Source organism: Oculina patagonica, chromosome 8 (assembly GCF_052425735.1).
Source record: "Oculina patagonica isolate OP01 chromosome 8, crgOcupat, whole genome shotgun sequence".
Classification (NCBI taxonomy): Eukaryota; Metazoa; Cnidaria; class Anthozoa; order Scleractinia; family Oculinidae; genus Oculina; species Oculina patagonica.
The window spans coordinates 21,450,989-21,472,509 of NC_135765.1; the positions used below are offsets into that span (position 1 = coordinate 21,450,989).

The window sequence follows — 21,521 nt, forward strand, 5'->3', positions numbered from 1 at the left end:
CGTTTCCATGCAACTTTCGGCTTACGCTGAATCGGTGTATCACACATACAGAGAAAGAAAAAGTGGACAAAAATAAAAGACGGAATAAGAAGCATTTACCATCCTTTTGACTTTCAGGCTGTGTTTTCATTTAAATTACCAAAACGGAAGAACCTAGAAAATATTTGAAGGCAATCTGAAGGAACGATAAATAGAAAATCAAACTTGCAATTGACATCATTGTTTCTAAACGTGATTTTATTTATAACATGGTAAAATAAAACAATTGCATATTAGAGTCGGTTCTTATGATGTTTATCGACCTGCCTTGGCTTTGACTGTTATCACTCCTCTTAATCTTCATAATTTATGACGTCACAAAACCCTCAACCAAAACTGTATTTTGGTATATACCAAGCCAGTGATCCAAATATCTTGAAATATCTTCAAATATCTTATCTTCTTTGTTGTTCATCACCTTCAAGGTAATGGATTTCCGACTCACCCACATGAGAAACGCATAATGTTTTTACGCAAACGGGATTGCTGGAGGTCTACGTTAATGCTTTTCTTATAGTGTCACTCATAAAATTATTAAAAATGCAGAACAAATTTGTTGTTTACTATTGGGAAGTTACACAGGACGAAATACCAAGAATCCGTAAACGGAAACGTTGCGGAATCATGTGTCACCGTTGCGGAAACATGACGGACAACTCGTGTTTCCGTCTGCGGTTTCGTGGCGTTTACTCGTGTTTCCGTTGCTGCGGTCACAGCGGAACCGTACCACTTTTTTACATGTTTCCGTCAAGTTTCAGCTGAAGGAAACAACGGTTTCCGCAAGCGGAACCTCATGGTTACCTTTGCGGAAACACGCGATTACGTTCCGGAAATATGTTTTTTTTTTCATGTTTCCGTCGACGTATACAGACTTAAAGGTTGACGGAAACACGGGATAACGTTCCGGAAATATGATTTTTGCTGGTTTCCGTCGACGTAAACAGGACGGAAATACCAGGTAATGTTCCGGAAACATGTTATTTTTTCTTGTTTCCGTTGACGTATTCAGGCTCAATACTGGACGGAAATAAGCGTTTTCGTGTTGGAAACGTTTGATTTTTGACTGTTTTTTAGCACTCCATATTCTTCCCTTCTCAATAACGGGCTTGATTGGTAAATAATTTGTTTTAATTGCTCTGTTAAGAATATCACCCATGCCATACTTTTACTTGCACCGTCGGTGTGCCAAATCCATTCCCCACTTTATAAAATCACACAAATACAAGTAAGATTTTCATCACAGCTCAATTTAATCAATATTCTGGTTTTACAATCGACCCTTGATAATTAATAATAATTGTAATTGTTTGAAACGATTTTAGCTCTTAATTTGAACGTAACATGTCAGAAAATTATTTAACACCGGTCAATGCTTTTTCAACTGCTCAGTGGTATGCATAACGTTCGTATCATTCCCTGCGAACTGCCCAACGAGGTCCTTTACTTGGCTGAGGACGAGCTGATTCCTCTTCACTACGAGTGACACGGGCACTTGTTCTACGTTGCCTTTCACTTAGACCAGCAAAATGCGCTTCATCAAGTTTCGCTTTAATGTTCCTCAATTTACTTTTCTCCCATGATAATCTTCTAATCTTTCGTGGTTTGGGGCCACTCCTTCGTTCCACAGCGTCTTCCTCGCAGCTTTCTTCAGATGACATAAAACTCATGGCGTCTGGAGAGGACAGAATTTCTCGTGCTTTTTTCTTGTCTTCACTTGAAAGTACGGTTGTCTTTTCCAAACAAGAAAGTCGTCGAGAAAGTTTCTGAAGGAAACAAACGAAGGAGATAAGTCAAAAAAATTTCAGAATTTATACTACCAAGATGTCTTTTTCGTGCCTAAAGATGCCATGACTTTCAGTAACATCTTTTACAAATAAAAAAAAAGTCTGCCTAAGAAGTAAATTTAGTGAAGAAAATAAAATACTGCACTGATCGATATAATAGCATTCAGCAACAGCGTACTTGAGCGTGGTATGCAGCATATTTTTATTCATGGAAGATGGTTATGAACTTACGTTAATTGTCCTAATGAAAACCAAAAAATGGCCTTACCCTCTTTAGACGATTACTTCGCTTGACTTGCTTTCGGTGCTTCTCAAAGCTATTTTTGGTTTTCCTCGTGCCATCGTCCCTTAATGACCTCCAGTGTTGATGAACAGCAGCTAGTTGAAAATGAAAACATAATATATATGTTAGTCAACATGCTATCTTATTTATACGAACTGGTAGAAATCACTGCAAATAAAAACTTCCTACCGACCAAATCCTTTTTGTCATTTTTCGACACATGCATGTACTTAGTGTGTTGGCAGTTTTCAGTTCGCTTTACAGGCAAACCCACCTAGTACAATAATAGACCTTATTACGGTTTTCGACGCCATCTTGACGAGATGGCGTCGAAAACCGTACGTGATAAGGCCTATTGAAACGATTTTTTTAGGAAACTGTTACACGTCAGAGATGTTTCTCTTTTTATCCTTTAAACACAACCTTTAGCCACTCAAAACCCTTTTTGGATAAATGTCAAAACAAAATAAACTTTTGGTACGCACACATTTAGGTTTTATTACAGAAGCTTTCTCGGAATTACTAACTGTTGATTGACAATTCTGGATTAAGTTTTGGAAAAAGACTGTAAGCATGTACACAGAGTCCCCTTTTCTCTTAAATTATGACCTTATTTTGACCTTCTCGAGAGGGTAGATTTCTCCTACCACTTCCAAAGGAGGTTTCGCTGCTCTTGTAAAAAGTTTATGGGCAAGGCTTACCTTTAATGGTGGACTTCTTCCATTTTTTCTTGCCGTGCACCGCGCGCACTTCAGTGAAGATTTTTTTGGCCATGGCTTGGTTTGATGAACTGTGGAAACTACACGAACAACAGAGATAAAGGGCAACATTAAAAAGAGATAAAAGGAGAGAAACTTTGAAATGACTGTCAAAAGAACAGTTGTTGAGTTTTGTTGTAAAGAATGAAACAATCAGTTAAGTAAACTAAAGTTGAGATGCGCATCCCTCAACCCTCCCTTCTTGCCTCACAAATAGGCTGAACTCGGGAGCGTGAAAGAGTCTAGAATAACTTAAGTATACATTCACATGCCTAGAATTGACTAAAAAAGAATTTAACTTCGACGCGAGAAAAGTGTGCGAGTGACGCATATAAGCTGAAGTCAATCACAATGATTTTAAGGTCAATGAAAAGGTAGGGCATACGAGCAGTAACCTGTATTGTTCCAAAACATAATAGGGCCCAGGGACAATTTCTTAAAGTCCCGACAACTGACTACGTTTTGAAAAATATAATGTTATATTCCATACATGTACATGTGCATCGCAACAGCGCAGAGTTTAATTCATATTTTTTTAAGTATAAAATTTACTACAGTGCTGTATCAAATCATATATGTGTGGTTTACCTGACACTGAAATCAAACGCTGGCCTATTTTCCCCATCCTCCTCTTGTTCCTGTTGCTTTTTTAGTTCCTTGTAGACGTTCCTGACGGCATTCTATATTTTATGGTTTTAAACAAAAAAGGAAAAGGATACAGTATTAAAACAAACTTAAATAATTGAAGTAATCCTTCTTTTATTCGCGGACAGATATACAAAGCTAATTTCAGTCATTCCGGTTTTCACTTCAAACTGATGACATTTTGTATGGCGGTATGACTTCTCACTCTCTCATTATGTAAAATGAAAACGAACTCTTTTCTGAGATTTTTAAATCGCAAACCGTGTTTTTAGGACGTGGCGCATTGGTAGCCTGTCTGAAACTTCAGGCTAGGGCATTCGTAATTAACGCGAAACTCGCGCCATTTCATTTTCGTATCTCGAGTCTTTGTTCCTTACTGCGCAAAGGCTAGACACTAGAGCTCTTGTCTTTTGCACGTGACTGACGGCGACAGTTATGAGCAAAAGAGAAGTGCTCTGGAGTCGAAGATGTTAATGGAAAGTTCCGATTTGAAGTCCGAAAATACCTTATATTTATATGACCAGTTGATTTGCGCATGCCAAGCTTCCAAACGAATGGCTCAACGAGCTCATTCATTGGTGTTTTTCTACCGGCCATTTTTATCTTTTTTTAAAAACCGACCAAATTCGATCCTGCAATAAAACATTTGAGAGCTCGAGTTGCTCGAACATTTCGTAAAGCTTGCGCAGTAACGAATGAACCGGAATCGAGGTACGAGAATGGCGCCATCCGTGTTTTGAATCGGGCGTGAAAAACGGGCACGGGATAGCAAAATTTAATGCTGGGTCGGTCGCCATGTAAATGCAAAACAAACTTCATTCTGGAACAGAACTCGTTCCGTTATAATGGGAAGTAATTCAAACTACCGCGGGTACACAATTGCGAGAACGCTCTAAACACTAAATTAAGAGCTTAAATTGCCCTGTATTTTCCATCCTTCTAGTCCTAGCCTGGCGCACTTTTCTCAAACCCTGCCTCCCAAGCCAGTTTGGGCCCGCACGGTGAATATGAGGCCCGAAAAGCTATTTTGTTTGCAGAATGCTTACCAATGAAACTTCAAAATGATATTACCTGAAGGGCTGATTTTGGGAGTTAAACAACACGCTATTTGATAGAAATTTAAGAATCAAAATACAGAAGTGGACAGAGACCTAAGTGGCTTCGAGTCGTTGGATAATTTAACGCACGCCTGAATCGAACAAAGACAACAAAGAAGCTCGCGCGCCCTGACGATCGTTTTGGTCGCACCCGTGATAAATTACCTTTTAATGCACAAACATCGTACTTCTTCAGGTGGCCTCGACATTTTTTTGGCCCGTATTAGTGGCTTTTCTGGGACGATGGTCTAAACTATCAGTGAACATCAATCTCGAATCACAATTGTTACACGTGTGATAAACCGCCATTAATTTCCTCTCACTCTTTGTTCGTTCGTCAAGCGCGGCAAATTCAAATATGAGTCAAGTCAAATACGAATGAAAATAACTGCTTACCGAGCACTCAGGATCGTTGTCTCTCGATCTCTTGGTCTTTCCTTTTTCTTTTGTCTTTATATTTTCCAACTCCTTTTTCATCTGCTGATTTTCCTCGCGAATCTTCGAAACCTCAGCCAGTAGTTTTCTCACAAGATCACTGTCACTCTCTGAAGCCGGGACGATATCTCTCGGTCTAGCTCTTGGAGTTTCGGCATCTAAAACTCCGATCTCTTCGTTTTCCGCGTTCGATGAATCCATGACGAAATAATAGTTGCAAAAGAAAAAATTTTCGGCAACTGATAGCTCTTCGTTCCGTACCGTGCGTCCTCGACAACTTTCTTTGCAAATTTCCCGCCTTCTGGCGAAGGACGCTGACTAATTTGTTGTCAGTGGCAACCGGTCAGCGTGTGACCGGTCAGTGACCGGTCAGACTCATGCTCAACGACATGCGCAACAACAACTGCGCAGTTATTCATCTCAAAAGTCACACGTCTCAGTATTTGCTTCGTTTCCGGATATATTTCTTTCTTTATTGGTGTACTCAAAGATCTGTCTACAGTCTACTTGTCGAGCAGAAAAGAATCTCAAAATGAAAAGGAAAAGTATGCAGTCGGATCGCAAGAAGACGCGTGAAAGGAGTAGGCAGCGATGTGGTCACTGCCAACAACTACTCAGCCACTCGCAGTATCATCTTCATCGCAGGCTTTATTACAACTCAAGCCTCGATAACTGGAAAACAGTAGAGGATTTAAAAAGATCGTCTGTTCCAGTTGACGTTCCTGGATCAAGTTCAAGTGAAAGTGAATTCGAAGGTACGTCAGGTATCGCTTGCGCTCGCATGTTAGTTTATTCAGTACACCTTGGGCAACCTCCACTTTGTCGTTATGTAAGTGTCACAAAGCTTCCTCTCGAGCATGCAGGCAGAATTTTGAGGTCATATTTTTGGTTTTAAGACTAAAGCTGAAATTACTTATGCTTGCTTCTAGAAGCTTTGTTGTGTCCAGTTACCCGGCATCCGGGAACCCTAGATTCCCGGCAGTCTGAATTTTTTTTAGAATTTCCACGAAATAACTTCTTTAATTACTCTTAAGTAGCAGATGGCTGTTACGAAAAACGTTGTAGTTGAGGAATTTTACTAGAACAAAATATTTTACTTGAAATTAAACTTTGCAGCACTTTCTTCCTTGTAAAACCGTAAAACCACACCATACGGCATGCAGTGACTTGTTTAGATAATGTAAGCATCAGACTTGTCATCTTAATTACATGTTTTTCAGGTCTTTTTTTTTCAATTTCAATCGTGAAATCTTTAAATTTTTGTCTAAACAAACATGTCATGCTTCTTCACTTACAAGCATGGAAAATCTGTTCTGTCCAAGAATTATGAATGTTAACCTTGCTTTTATCTAAACCAGCACTAAACAAGATAATTTTTGGGCAAAAAATTAATCTTGCTTGCATTCAGAAACATCAAGACAGTAACACAGTGGTTTGACAGATAAAATTACATGTTTCATGCTTGAACAAACATGTTAAGCATGTGGTTCACAGTGAACACACATTCTCTTGATTTCAGCTTTTGCATCCTTCAAATTTCCAAGCAATTTATTCTTTCTATCCACAGAGCTTTCAAAGTTTTTCTCCACTGCATTATTTGTCGGTGACATAAATGTTTGCTGCAACATTAATTAAAAGCAACTTTGATTTTAGTAGGCCAATCAAAACATGATATTTTCTACTTCTTCATGAAAAGTCGCCGGCAAGTGTGGTCAGAGTGCTGGCTACATGTACAGCCAGCAGCCAGCTGCTATTTTCAACACTGTAGGCATACAAAATCTTGATGTTTTCAACACTTGTAAATACAGTATTCGTTTTCAGCACAGAGTCAACTCTAGTGGAATTATATCCACCAGAATTAATCTTGAAACATTCTGAGAGCACACTAACCCTTTTTCATGTTTGTTTTTATTAACAAATTGATTTTGGTATTTATTTATAGATGAAACTGCATTTGGGCCAGCTACATGTATACCAGATCTCCCTGGGAGTGATTCAGGTACCAAGTTTAATAAAAATTATTTATATCTGTAAGAGGGGGGCAGTAAGGTTTGTAGTTTTGCTGTGTTGGTCAATTTTGAATGGTGTACAGCCGGTTCATAATCTGACTGGCATATTTTTTTTCGGGAAATCATTCCAGACCCACAGGGGCCAGTTGGCTCTTATGTCACGGTCACTCAAGATTTGATGTTTAGTAGTGAGTACTCCTTTAAAATGAACACTCTGCTCTCTGTTTAGAGTGAAATGTATAATTTTGTTTCAATCGATTACTTTACCAGAAGAGAGGGCTGAATAATCAAATAGCAAAACCAAAGGCCACTTAAGACAAAGACGTCTGAAATTCATGTTACGGAAACTCAAGATTTACTTGCATCTGAAATAAGCATTGAAAACATGCACTAGTAGTCGAGTGACTCGAACTTCAAGAGGTAAGGATCGAGTCTCGAGGATCAAGTCGAGAGTGTCAACTTACATTTGAGCAGTACATTGTACACCGTATCTTGTTAGAATAAAGGTGATCTTTGCCCGGAGACTTTCTTTCTGACCACCTTTTACAAATAGTCTTCTTTGTAAAAAGTCGGACTAGTTTTGAAAGAAGCCATTTTTAAAGTAATAAAGCCGGCTTCTTTTGTGATTAAAACTTACTTTTTTCTGTTCTTAAACCTCACAGATGATTGCAGTGGTTCTGAATCGAACAATGGTGATCAACAGGTACAGTTTTACGTAATAATAATAATACAGTGGAACCCCGATATACCGATCTTCGATATAACGATGAATATGTTATGTCCCGGCAATAGTAAAATGTATGGGACGGAACCCCGATATAACGATTCCTCGATATAACGATATAATTTTACTGCCCCCTTGGCATATCGTTATATCGGGGTTCCACTGTAATAATAAATGACATGTACGTCAGCAGGAAGCTGCAGGAGGTTGTCGTCGCTTGCGACAATTTCAATTGTTCAATTTGCGACAATTTCAAACTGCTGTAGTTCTTAGCCAAATGACCTCAGAGACAAACATGTTATACCTGTTTCTACCATTAAAGATTAAATTTGACTATTATATTCTACAGATTCTTTCGTCCGTGATTTCTTAGCCACAATTTGGTATCTTTATGCAGTTTTGTTGATAACTGGTCGCAAACAGATCCTCAAATTTTTTCATGAAAATCGCTGATAATTGACAAAAATGGATCATGTAAAAATGTCACAACATTTTCCATCATCGATTGGTCATCGATTTTCATTATTAATTGGCATTTGTTGATGTCCAAAATGTGTTGCAAATGATGAAATTCAAACAAAATATTCCCTCTTTTAAATGGTACGATGTTCACACCTTCTATGAAAGCAATAGTACATGTATTTTGAAAACCCCACTTGATTACTTAGATTAACAGAGATTGGGCTACAGGCTACGACGAAACATTTCAAAATGAAGGTTTTATACCATAAGAAACTCGAGTCGAAGCGCACATTGCATTCTGGTGGCATGGTAATCCCTGGTCAACTAGAACAATTTAAATTGTAAGATCTGAGGCTTTTATGTACCCCTTTTATATTTTTAAAGTTATAATATCCCTCAATCTAATTTACTAGGGTTTCTAAAAAAAACCTCATGGATCACAAAGTTACATTGTACAATTATATCAGTCACTCATTGTGCACTGTGACCTAATTTTTTTATCTAATATGGGAAGTGTCCCAGTCTCATAGATTCTAAAAAAAAATTTAAAAACCTGTTTGCGACTAGGATTTTTTAAGTCAAGTTCAAAGTTAATGGCTAACTACTTGCACACCATCGTTCGTTACTGTTCTTGAAAAGGTCTTGAATTTTAGCAGTTGTCTTGAAAAGTCCTTGAATTTGGTTAAGTCCTTGAAAAGTACTTGATTTCTTCATTAGGTCTTGAAAAGTCCTTGAAATTTAGGACTTCTTACATGCCCTATTACTTTTCTGATGAATTAAATGATTTTGGTAAGACAAATTTGATTACAAATGACTTCTAAAATGCGGAATAACTTGCGAAAATGTCGGTATAAAACATGAACCCCTACCTGAAGCATGATTTAGATCTTTGCCTCAGTTGTATGCGCCAGGGCTCTGATGTGGGGTTGTCCACCATGTGGTTTTGTTAAAAGGGGCACATGGCCGAAAGTGAGTAAACATGTAGCGTTGTTTTGAATTCCTTTGTTTGCAATTCAAATTAGCTATGGGCAAGAGAGGATGAGGGGACAGAGAGGTAGTCTCCTAGTCTAGGCCTTGGGATATGTCAAAGACAGAAAAGTTATATTTAGCCGCGTGCAAAACGGAAGTGTCTGTTTTTCTTGGCTTCCGCACACGCCATTAATGATCAAGGTGTGAGAAATGTCATTAACAATAGCGGAAACGTTTCATTGATGAGAGCGAGTTGTGAAATAAAATTTTCGCAGGAAATATTAGGAATAAGAGATAGATTCTACCATTTTTTCAAATCCAATGGCTCGCGAAGAATAAAGGCAAAACCATATAAATTTTACCTGCATGAACAGGCAAAACAGATAACAGACCCCAGTACGCCTAGAGATAATCTTACATTTCATTCATGCGGTGCCAGACCATACGTGCGAACAGGGGAATGAAAAACCTCCGTTATGTCGAGTTCAAGCGATTTATTGACTTTACTAGAACCGGAACTACGCTTTTGTGGACGTCCACATATCTAAAAATAACTTTTCTGTCTTTGACATATCCCGGCCAACGCCCTCTAAGTTCCTCTCTGTCTCCTCATCCTCTCTTGCTATGGGCAAATGTGTATTCAATCGAAAATGGTTAAGTGATGAAAAGTTCAGTTGAGTTAAATAATTTAAAGGTGACAAGCTCAAGGCTTTATGTTGTGTTTGCAACACAGTGATTGACATCGAACGCATCTGGCCCTAATGTTGTCTGGTGACTTCACTACCCAAAAACCGGGTAGTGATTTTGATTGGTTGATTTAAAAATTATTTGCATAATTTTGTGAAATTATGACTGAAATTTACCGCACGAGGATTGTAATTTGAAAACGTTTGGAAAGAGTTTATCTTCCCAGAAATGAAATTATTAGTCATTTACCTTGAGTGTAATTACTTTATTAGTTTACCTACGGATCAAGAATAGTAATAGAAATCAGTAGGTTTTAAGTTGGCGGAATTCGTCGCTTCGACATGCAGTGTTCTGCCAAATTTATATGTATTCTTGTTTTGTCAACAAATCTGCTCGACGCTTATGTCCTGCAGCCTCGATGATCCAGTGATTTCTGAACTCAGTGCTCACGGTCAAGTAGGATATTTTGTATTGAATTCCATTTCTTGGTGCCTCTGTTACCGTCTAAATTGATTCATTTAAGTACTCACAAGTGTGTTTGTCCGCTGCGTAACATACATGTATTATATTTTGATCACTAGATAAAGCAAATCAGTTCAGATTAAATCGGTTCCGTAAAAGAATACAGCCTGCAGTCAATGAAAATCTCATTCATTTGACTCAAGTTTTAAATAGTTTACTATTAAAACAATTTTATACCCTGTAATCCTTTATTGAAGCGATTTTTCTTAACAATTTCATGGCCTCGACAGAAACTTTTCCGCATGAATTAAAACCAGAGTGTAGTGATGTCACCGGATGGCATTAGGGCCAGATGTGTTCAGACGTCTCTTCTGGGAAGCAGGCGTCCACAGAGGGATGTCTGAAATTTAGGCTAAGTCTGAAGATGATATAGTATCATATTGAAATATAACAATTGACTACACCAACGTTTCTTGCATTTGTTGTCTATACAAGTATCATTGACAGGATGTATTTACTCTGCATTGGGCACCTTTATTCTATAACAAGTACATTTCTTTTCTTTTAGGATCAAGAAGAGTCTGACAGCCTTTCTGATGAGAATAGCCACCATGAAGATGGTGATACAGATTATGTTGACTCGGACACAAGTGATGTTGAGGAATTGCTTCATTTTGAAGATGTAGAATTGCCGCAACCGTTACCACCAATGACAAGTCAGCAACACACTCGGATCATTTTGACATGGCTTGTATATTTTGTACTTGTCTGGCAATACAAGAACTATGTAAGTGACAGTGCAATTGAGCAAGTTTTGAAATTTGTACGACAATTATTGTTTTGTATTGGTCAACTGATTAAGGACCATACAGACTTATGTTTAGTTCTTGCAACAAACCTGCCAACTACCCTTTACTCAGCGAGAAAGATGTTGAAAATTGATCGAGACAACTTCATACAGTATGTGGTGTGCCCAAAATGCACAAAACTTTATCACTTGGATGACATTGTAGTGAATGATGGTCGCCAAACATTTGCAAGGACTTGTGAACATGTTGCTTTTCCACGATCAAGGCGACCCAGAACTTGTGGTTCCCAGCTGGCACGGAAAGTTGTGGTGAGGAATTGTGGCGTCAAGTTTTATGCTATTAAGACATATTGCTATAAGAGCATCAGCGATTCCCTAGAGTCATTACTTAAACGCCCAGGAATGGAGGAAGCTTGTGAAAGATGGCGAACAAGAGGAGTAAAGGAGGACTTATATGCAGACGTGTATGATGGGAAAATCTGGAAACAGTTCGGCAACTGGAAAGGTAATAAGCCTTTCCTTAACCTGCCTCGATCATTTGGACTAATGATGAATGTCGACTGGTTTCAGCCGTTCAAACATCGAAGTGACTTTTCTGTTGGAGTCATTTACATGGTTTTAATGAATCTACCAAGAAGTTCCCGTTTTAAGAAAGAAAATGTCATACTTGTTGGTGTCATTCCTGCTCTTGCTCATGAGCCTAAATCCCTGAATCATTTTCTTGAGCCAGCTGTCAATGAATTGAATGCCCTCTGGAAAGGAGTCAAGGTGAACACTTATCGAAGCCCATCTACTGTAGTGGAAATTCAAGCAGCTGTGTTGTGTTGTGCATCTGATATACCAGCAGCACGTAAACTTTGCGGATTCCTCGGCCACAGTGCAAAGAGAGGTTGCTCTCATTGCTATAAGATCTTTCCGGGTAATTTTGGAGAACAGAGGAACTACAGTGGCTTTGATGACCGTGATCAATGGCCAAAAAGAACTTCAGAGCAGCACAGAAGAGATGCAAACAAAGTTAAAAACTGTCAATCTCAAAGTGCTTCTGATAAGCTAGCAAGCCAACTTGGATGCAGGTACACTTCCCTGTTAGAGCTTCCATATTATGCAAGTATCGAGATGTGTGTTATTGACCCGATGCATAACTTGTTTCTTGGGACAGCTAAGAGAGTCTTTTCAAAATGGATTGAAAATGAAATAATTACAAAAGATGGGCTGCAGACCATTCAAGCAAGGATAGATGAAATTTCTTCTTTATCCGACATTGGTAGACTACCTGGAAATATCAAGTCAAACTATGGTGGCTACACTGCTGCTCAGTGGAAAAACTTTGTTCTTCTATTTTCAATGTATGCTCTAAAGGATGTGCTTCCTGAATGTCACCTTCATTATTGGCAATCATTTGTTTTAGCCTGTCGCCTGCTCTGTAGGCCCTGTATAAATCAGACCGACTTGATGCTTGCAGATTGCAAACTATTACACTTTCTTAAGGAATACGAGAACATTAACGGAGAACTGGCCATAACACCGAATATGCATCTCCACCTTCACCTCAAGGAGTGTGTGCAAAATTACGGCAGTATTTATGGATTTTGGCTGTTCAGCTTCGAACGATATAATGGTATTTTAGGATCTTACCACACAAACAACAAGACTGTTGAAATACAAATTATGCGGAAGTTCATGATCTCTGGAACTCTGGCAGGTATGCAGTACAGTCTACCAGCACAGTACAGCGATCTTTTCCTACCCAACTGCATGACACAACTTGAATCCAGAGGGATTTCTGAAGAAACTGGTCTATTTCCGCAACTGATGCTTGCATCCTCTGGTCCTTTACATGGCAAAGAATCAGTGTGGGCAGATTTGACATCAATTTGTTTTGAGAGCTCCTACAAGCTGGCAAGTCTTGACCAATCAGAATTGAATGCATTGCGCATGGTGTACCTCACTTTATATCCAAAAGAAACAGTAGCCTCCCTGACTCTTGCTACTCTTTACAAGAAGTACAAGTCTTTAGTACAGTACCGCTCAGAAATAAGCGTCCATCGTATACGCACCTTATACGCACATACGCACATACGCAGACGCATATACGCACATACGCAGACGCGCGTATGCAATGAAGCGTAAGCACATACGCAGTTCTTTGTTATTCATTGCTCTTGGTTCTTATTGTGTTGTATTGTTGGAGAAAACAAATAAAGTTTCTTTGCGAGAAAATTATAAAACAGCGTTGGTCGATCGAATGATAAAATCTTTATTACTTACCGAAAGTTCCAAGTTCATAATGGTATAAAACAGAGCGTTTCCAAAACATTCACGGAAATATCTCGCTGACATCGAAAGCAGAATTCGCTGCAGATGTAAAATAACTGTTGCATATTTTCGACTCTTTGACCACATCAGGTTAAAGACGAGGAAGTTTTTTTAGGGTTGTTCTTTTTAACTTTAAGAAGAAACCGAGTTGGAGTTAGCTCGGTCCCGCCGAATCAGGACAAACATAACCTGCGATCAGGCAATCTTCGGACAAACATGAAGCACGTGTGTAATGTCACGCGTACGAATTGTTTGTGTTATGACTTAAGACGCAAATATTAAACCTCAAAGTTCAATCTGTCATTTAGTCTTCTTCAGAAAAACGCAGTTAAATGTGTATGAAAGAATCTAAATCGGATACTTGCGTGCGGCGTTGTGTTACATTTATTTACGATGGAGTTTATTCGAAAGGTTTCAAATTACTTTTGACATATGCAAATTTTGACAACTTTTGGACTCTTTTAGCTGGGCGGCGTTAAAAAAGCAAAATTTGTTTAACTCCTCTAAAGCTGTAATAACAATTGATGCCGTTATCTGTGTTAGTAATAAAGACAAGTTTCATTCAAGAAGAATTTAGGTTCTGGGAATTTTATGCTAAATTCACAAAAAAATAAAACAAGTTCATTTCAAGCTAGACGCGATGGCGCGTCACAAGTCTGCCTTTCAATTTAATATTCACGGAAGGCTTTACGGCTCCGATGTTTTTCATGTGGAATGTTTCGTTTGCCGACTTGAGTTTAGAGTTTAGAGTTTATGATGCGCCGTCAACATTGATCTTGTTTTTTAACATTTCTTACAACATAAACTTTTGGTCTCTTCACAAGGGTCGCACGCGCCGGCGAGACTGTTTATGAATTAATCGCCGATTGAAGCGACACGGCTTAGAAGCGAAAAAAAATATCTCTGGTTCTATTTTGCGTAAATGGGCGATTCAAACTGGAAAAGTGATTCCAATGAGTAGAAACTAAAAGTTCTATTAGAGTTTATATGATGCGCCGTCAACATTTATCATAAAGGTAAGGCCGGTAAGTCAAGTAACGAAAAAGTTATTTCTCCGTGTCTATTTTGCATAAATCGGCGATCTCTAAAAGAAGAAATAGCAAGCCATCAAAGAACAATAAACTATGGACAAAAGAAAAAACAATAAGCTTGCTCATACATACTGATGAGCATACGCGTATACAGAGTATACGCACATACGCATATACGCAGACGCATATACGCAGATACGCATACGCGCGTATGTGCAAAAGCATACGCGTTTTTCGCGTATGTTATGGGACGCTTATTTGCGAGCGGTACTGTAGTTGGAGGTGAAAGGTATGGTTCCACGGCGGGCTCTAGGATTTGTCCATATGCTCGTGTTATTGCATCATGGTGTGGCAACGATGGCATTGTCAACCCGGGCATGATGAGGCCTGGAATTATCCGCTACTTCATAGTTCACAGTGTGGAGATCAATGGAAAGCAGAACATTCATGCATTTGCTGTTGTGGACTGGTTGAAGTCATCAGAGCAAGACTTCGGCTATGGGAATCCCCTGTCTGTTTGGTTTGCTAAAGACTTTGAGCATGCTGGACCAGCAGTTTACTTGCCCGTTCAAAGAATTCATGCCAAGTTTTTATCGGCTGATAAACTTTATTCCGGACAGAAATACTTAGTTGTATCTCCCATTTGCAGGAGAATCTTGCTTTAATGACTATTTATAGTGACTGTAAGGGACACATCTAGTGAAAGATACAGTACATCCTGACAGAGAAAGTTGACATTGTATATTTGCTTACAGGAACTTGCCACTTAATAGCTACATTAGTTAAAGCAAGGAGCAACATAAACTGACTGTAATTGGTTAATTTACATTTTGTCTTTGGTTTCAACCTGAACAAATATGCTGTGTGTCCTGAACTATGTGAATGTGGTCACACTTTTTGAGGCTGTTTGCTGTCAGTATAGAAATTTGTGATGCCCTGTTTGTAATGACTTAACTGTGTTACAAGTACAATGTACATAAGCATTTAGTAGACTTAAAATATTACAAGGCTCATTATGTACAAATTTGGAGTGAAATTAATTGATCAAACTGGTGCAAACAACCTAAATGTCCAAACTGTCTCAAATAGCCCAACCGACTCAAATGACACAATTGGCTCGAGTAACCCAACTGCGTCACTTGGCCCTACTGGCTTAATTGATCAAACCGGTGCAAACAACCTAAATGTCCAAACTGTCTCAAATAGCCCAACCGACTCAAATGACACAATTGGCTCGAGTGACCCAACTGTGTCACTTGACCCTACTGGATCAATTGATGAAACCGGTGCAAACAACCTGTCGGACTCAAATGACCAAACTGTCTCAAATAGCCCAACTGGCTCAAATGATACAATTGGCTCGAGTGACCCAACTGTATCAATTGACCCATTGGGCTCAAGTGATTAAACCGGTGCAAAACCCATCTGACTCAAATGTCCAAACTGTCTCAAATAGCCCAACCGACTCAAATGATACTATTGGGTCAAGTGATCCAACTGCATCAATTGACCAATTGGGCTCAAGTGATCAAACCGGTGCAAACAACCCATCTGACTTAAATGACCAAACTGTCTCAAATAGCCCAACTGGCTCAAATGATACAATTGGCTCGAGTGACCCAACTGTATCAATTGACCCATTGGGCTCAAGTGATTAAACCGGTGCAAACAACCCATCTGACTCAAATGTCCAAACTGTCTCAAATAGCCCAACCGACTCAAATGATACTATTGGGTCAAGTGATCCAACTGCATCAATTGACCAATTGGGCTCAAGTGATCAAACCGGTGCAAACAACCCGTCGGACTCAAATGACCAAACTGTCTCAAATGGCCCAACCGACTCAAATGACACAATTGGCTCGAGTGACCCAACTGTGTCACTTGACCCTACTGGATCAATTGATCAAACCGGTGCAAACAACCTGTCGGACTCAAATGACCAAACTGTCTCTAAAAGCCCAACCAGCTCAAATGATACAATTGGCTCGAGTGACCCAACTGTATCAAACGACCCATTGGGCTCAAGTGATTAAACCGGTGCAAAACCCATCTGACTCAAATGTCCAAACTGTCTCAAATAGCCCAACCGACTCAAATGATACTATTGGGTCAAGTGATCCAACTGCGTCACTTGACCCTACTGGCTCAATTGATCAAACCGGTGCAAACAACCCATCTGACTCAAATGACCAAACTGTCTCAAATGGCCCAACCGACTCAAATGACACAATTGGCTCGAGTGACCCAACTGTGTCACTTGACCCTACTGGATCAATTGATCAAACCGGTGCAAACAACCTGTCGGACTCAAATGACCAAACTGTCTCTAATAGCCCAACCAGCTCAAATGATACAATTGGCTCGAGTGACCCAACTGTATCAAACGACCCATTGGGCTCAAGTGATTAAACCGGTGCAAAACCCATCTGACTCAAATGTCCAAACTGTCTCAAATAGCCCAACCGACTCAAATGATACTATTGGGTCAAGTGATCCAACTGCATCAATTGACCAATTGGGCTCAAGTGATCAAACCGGTGCAAACAACCCATCTGACTTAAATGACCAAACTGTCTCAAATGGCCCAACCGACTCAAATGATACTATTGGGTCAAGTGATCCAACTGCATCAATTGACCAATTGGGCTCAAGTGATCAAACCGGTGCAAACAACCCGTCGGACTCAAATGACCAAACTGTCTCAAATAGCCCAACCGACTCAAATGATACTATTGGGTCAAGTGATCCAACTGCATCAATTGACCAATTGGGCTCAAGTGATCAAACCGGTGCAAACAACCTGTCGGACTCAAATGACCAAACTGTCTCAAATAGCCCAACCGACTCAAATGATACTATTGGGTCAAGTGATCCAACTGCATCAATTGACCAATTGGGCTCAAGTGATCAAACCGGTGCAAACAACCCGTCGGACTCAAATGACCAAACTGTCTCAAATGGCCCAACCGACTCAAATGACACAATTGGCTCGAGTGACCCAACTGTGTCACTTGACCCTACTGGATCAATTGATCAAACCGGTGCAAACAACCTGTCGGACTCAAATGACCAAACTGTCTCAAATAGCCCAACCGACTCAAATGATACTATTGGGTCAAGTGATCCAACTGCATCAATTGACCAATTGGGCTCAAGTGATCAAACCGGTGCAAACAACCCGTCGGACTCAAATGACCAAACTGTCTCAAATGGCCCAACCGACTCAAATGACACAATTGGCTCGAGTGACCCAACTGTGTCACTTGACCCTACTGGATCAATTGATCAAACCGGTGCAAACAACCTGTCGGACTCAAATGTCCAAACTGTCTCAAGTAGCCCAACCGACTCAAATGATACTATTGGGTCAAGTGATCCAACTGCATCAACTGACCCATTGGGCTCAAGTCATTAAACCGGTGCAAACAACCCATCTGACTCAAATGACCAAACTGTCTCAAATGGCCCAACCGACTCAAATGATACTATTGGGTCAAGTGATCCAACTGCATCAGTTGACCCATTGGGCTCAAGTCATTAAACCGGTGCAAACAACCCGTCGGACTCAAATGCCCAAACTGTCTCAAATGGCCCAATCGACTCAAATGATACTTTTGGGTCAAGTCATCCAACTGCATCAGTTGACCCATTGGGCTCAAGTGATTAAACCGGTGCAAACAACCCATCTGACTCAAATGCCCAAACTGTCTCAAATAGCCCAACCGACTCAAATGACACAATTGGCTCGAGTGACCCAACTGCGTCACTTGGCCCTACTGGCTCAATTGATCAAACCGGTGCAAACAACCTAAATGTCCAAACTGTCTCAAATAGCCCAACCGACTCAAATGACACAATTGGCTCGTGTAACCCAACTGCGTCACTTGGCCCTACTGGCTCAATTGATCAAACCGGTGCAAACAACCTAAATGTCCAAACTGTCTCAAATAGCCCAACCGACTCAAATGATACAATTGGCTCGAGTGACCCAACTGTATCAATTGACCCATTGGGCTCAAGTGATTAAACCGGTGCGAACAACCCATCTGACTCAAATGACCAAACTGTCTCAAATGGCCCAACCGACTCAAATGATACTATTGGGTCAAGTGATCCAACTGCATCAATTGACCCATTGGGCTCAAGTGATCAAACCGGTGCGAACAACCCATCTGACTCAAATGACCAAACTGTCTCAAATAGCCCAACCGACTCAAATGATACTATTGGGTCAAGTGATCCAACTGCATCAATTGACCCTACTGGATCAATTGATCAAACCGGTGCGAACAACCCGTCGGACTCAAATGACCAAACTGTCTCAAATGGCCCAATCGACTCAAATGATACTTTTGGGTCAAGTGATCCAACTGCATCAATTGACCCATTGGGCTCAAGTGATCAAACCGGTGCAAACAACCCGTCGGACTCAAATGACCAAACCATCTCAAATGGCCCAACCGGCTCAATGACACAATTGGCACAAGTGACCCAACTGTGTCACTTGACCCTACTGGCTCAATTGATCAAACCGGTGCAAACAACCCATCTGACTCAAATGACCAAACTGTCTTAAATGGCCCAACCGACTCAAATGATACTATTGGGACAAGTGATCCAATTGCATCAATTGACCCATCTTGCTCAAGTGATCAAATTAAACTACATGAGCTCAACCAACTGGCTCGGGTTCAAACTGGTGCGAACAACCCATCTGACTTAAATGACTAAACCATCTCAAATGACTCAACCAACTCAAATGACCCAACCAGCTCAAATAGGACAATTGGCTTAAATTACCCAACTACATGACTTGACTCAACTGGCTCAGGTTCAAACCGGTGCGAACAACCCATCTGACTCAAATGACCAAGCTGTCTCAAATGGCCTAATCCACTCAATAACACAATTGGCTCAAGTAACTCAACTGCGTCAAATGAAGAAACCATCTCAAAGGGACGACCGGCTCAAATGACACAATTGGCTCGAGTGACCCAACTGTGTCACTTGACCCTACTGACTCAATTAATCAAACCGGTGCAAACAACCCATCTGACTCACATGACCAAACTGTCTCAAATAGCCCAACCGACTCAAATGATACTATTGGGTCAAGTGATCCAGCTGCATCAATTGACCCATCAGGCTCAAGTGATCAAACCGTTTTAAATGACCCAACCGGCTCAAATGACACAACTGTCGCAAATGACTCAACCGGCTCAAATGACCCAACCAGCTCAAATCACCCAACCGGCTCAAATGACACAATTGGCTCAAATGACACAACTGCTTCAAGTGATCAAACCGGTACAAACAACCCATCGAACCCAAATGACCAAAACGTCACAAATGACCCAACCGGCTTAAATATAATGACACAATTGGTTCAAGTGACTCAACTGGGTCAACCACTTCAACCAGTGCAAACAACCCATCTGACTCAAATGACCAAACTGTCTCAAATGACCCAACCGGCTCAAATGACACAATTGGCTAAAGTGATAAAACCAGTGCAAATAACTCAATTGACTCAAATAATAACTGCATCAAATGACCCAACCAGCTCAAATGATGCAACTGGATTAATAAAAAAAACTTGATTACAATTTGCATGTTTGCAGTGATGTTCTAGCAGGCTGCACTGTATTGTGATAAATAGCTTCTAATGAGATATGCTTATCAATCATCACAACAAAACGCACTGAGAAAGCCCTGTTACTTTCCTTTTACGCGATGATAACATGTTATGAGTGAGATTTCATTTTTCTTACTAAACTTGTCTCACAAAGGTTGATAGAACCATCTCGTGTTGGGGTTACGTTTTTTATGTAGCAAACAAATTGGAAATCCGTCTTCAGAAAGATAACGAAAACAAACAGCAGAAATCCGCTAACGTAAATTTGACGGAAACAGACAACAGCAGAAATCCGCTAACGTAAATTTGACGGAAACAAACGGCAGAAATCCGCTAACGTAAATTTGACGGAAACAAACAACAGCAGAAATCCGCTAGCGTAAATGTGACGGAAACAAACAACAGCGGCAATCCGCTAATGGAAATGTGACGGAAACGTAAACTCGCATTTCCGTTGCGGAAACATGACGGAAACGTGATATTATCACAGAGAATTGGATTTTCACGTTTCCGCAGCACGTAAACGTGACGGAAACATAGAGTTCTATGTTTCCGTCATGTTTCAGAAATACGGAAACGTGCGTTTTCGTCCTGTGTTAGCTTATACTAATAAACACGGTAATTCCAAATAGGTTTTAAAACATTTCCAAGAGCAAAGTATTTGACGCGATTCCAAACAGTATACAATCCAAACAACTTCAAAATACACTTCCCAACTAATGCTGAATAAAGCATTCTCTGTCAGATGTCGAGGAATGATTATTTTAATCTTACAAACGATTCAGTTTTGTATCTGAGTTGATTAATCTCGGTGTCATTACGGTAAAAAGTTATCTGGTTGCCACACCGATGACCGAAGTGTTGCACAAAGTGTTGTGGTTTTTAAAACCTTTACTGATACTCTCTCCAGTAAACTTACAGCAGTTATATTAAGCGCTGACACCTCATAGAACATCAGATGTTGATAGTTATTAAGCTACTAATAACCACAGTATCATGACATGAGCCCAAACTTCTATAATAAATACAACCTTCGAACATACAAGGGGGCAGGGGCGGATGCCTCCCCTCTGCGCAACATTGAAAAGGGATTTAACTATTTAATGCTGCAACATCCAGTAATTTTGCAGTATTATTCTTTATCTTCATCCTTTTACAGCATCGAATTATGCAATCTTCTGACTTCATGAGTAAAGGTGCTGACTAGAATGGATAATCCAAAATTATCTAAAACACGTTTTAACGTTTGTATGTGCAATATAATAACCCCATCCACCTTTGGTAGAGCAGCTAGAACGCGCCGTTTAGAAAAAAGATAGCTTTCGGGTTTGACATAAATAGCACTTTCCATCTGTGAGTTAATGACAGAAAAAA

The 21,521-nt window shown here is 40.0% G+C and overlaps 2 protein-coding genes across 2 annotated transcripts; one reads left to right on the forward strand and one right to left on the reverse strand.

Moving 5' to 3' along the window:
- Window positions 1–1,283: 1,283 nt before the first annotated feature.
- LOC144662750 (uncharacterized) lies at window positions 1,284–4,454 on the reverse strand. Its single transcript, XM_078523649.1, has 4 exons — window positions 3,453–4,454; window positions 2,808–2,905; window positions 2,092–2,201; window positions 1,284–1,802 (listed from the first exon to the last, which is right to left on the reverse strand). Exons 2-4 carry the CDS (start codon window positions 2,878–2,880, stop codon window positions 1,449–1,451), a joined length of 537 nt encoding a protein of 178 aa, XP_078379775.1. The 5' UTR covers window positions 2,881–2,905; window positions 3,453–4,454; the 3' UTR covers window positions 1,284–1,448.
- A 595-nt stretch (window positions 4,455–5,049) lies between these two features.
- Window positions 5,050–15,574, forward strand: LOC144662707 (uncharacterized). Its single transcript, XM_078523578.1, has 5 exons — window positions 5,050–5,796; window positions 6,984–7,040; window positions 7,713–7,753; window positions 10,923–13,171; window positions 14,775–15,574. Exons 1-5 carry the CDS (start codon window positions 5,574–5,576, stop codon window positions 15,172–15,174), a joined length of 2,970 nt encoding a protein of 989 aa, XP_078379704.1. The 5' UTR covers window positions 5,050–5,573; the 3' UTR covers window positions 15,175–15,574.
- The last annotated feature ends 5,947 nt before the right edge of the window (window positions 15,575–21,521 follow it).

Coding starts and splice junctions, on each gene's coding strand:
- LOC144662750 (XM_078523649.1), bottom strand. CDS start 2,880: ATGGCCAAAAAAATCTTCACTGAAGTGCGCGCGGTGCACGGCAAGAAA. Junction 2,202..2,807: donor GAAGAAGTCCACCATTAAAG/GTAAGCCTTGCC, acceptor ATTTTCAACTAG/CTGCTGTTCATCAACACTGG. Junction 1,803..2,091: donor GAAGTAATCGTCTAAAGAGG/GTAAGGCCATTT, acceptor TGTTTCCTTCAG/AAACTTTCTCGACGACTTTC.
- LOC144662707 (XM_078523578.1), top strand. CDS start 5,574: ATGAAAAGGAAAAGTATGCAGTCGGATCGCAAGAAGACGCGTGAAAGG. Junction 5,797..6,983: donor AAGTGAAAGTGAATTCGAAG/GTACGTCAGGTA, acceptor ATTTATTTATAG/ATGAAACTGCATTTGGGCCA. Junction 7,754..10,922: donor CGAACAATGGTGATCAACAG/GTACAGTTTTAC, acceptor CTTTTCTTTTAG/GATCAAGAAGAGTCTGACAG.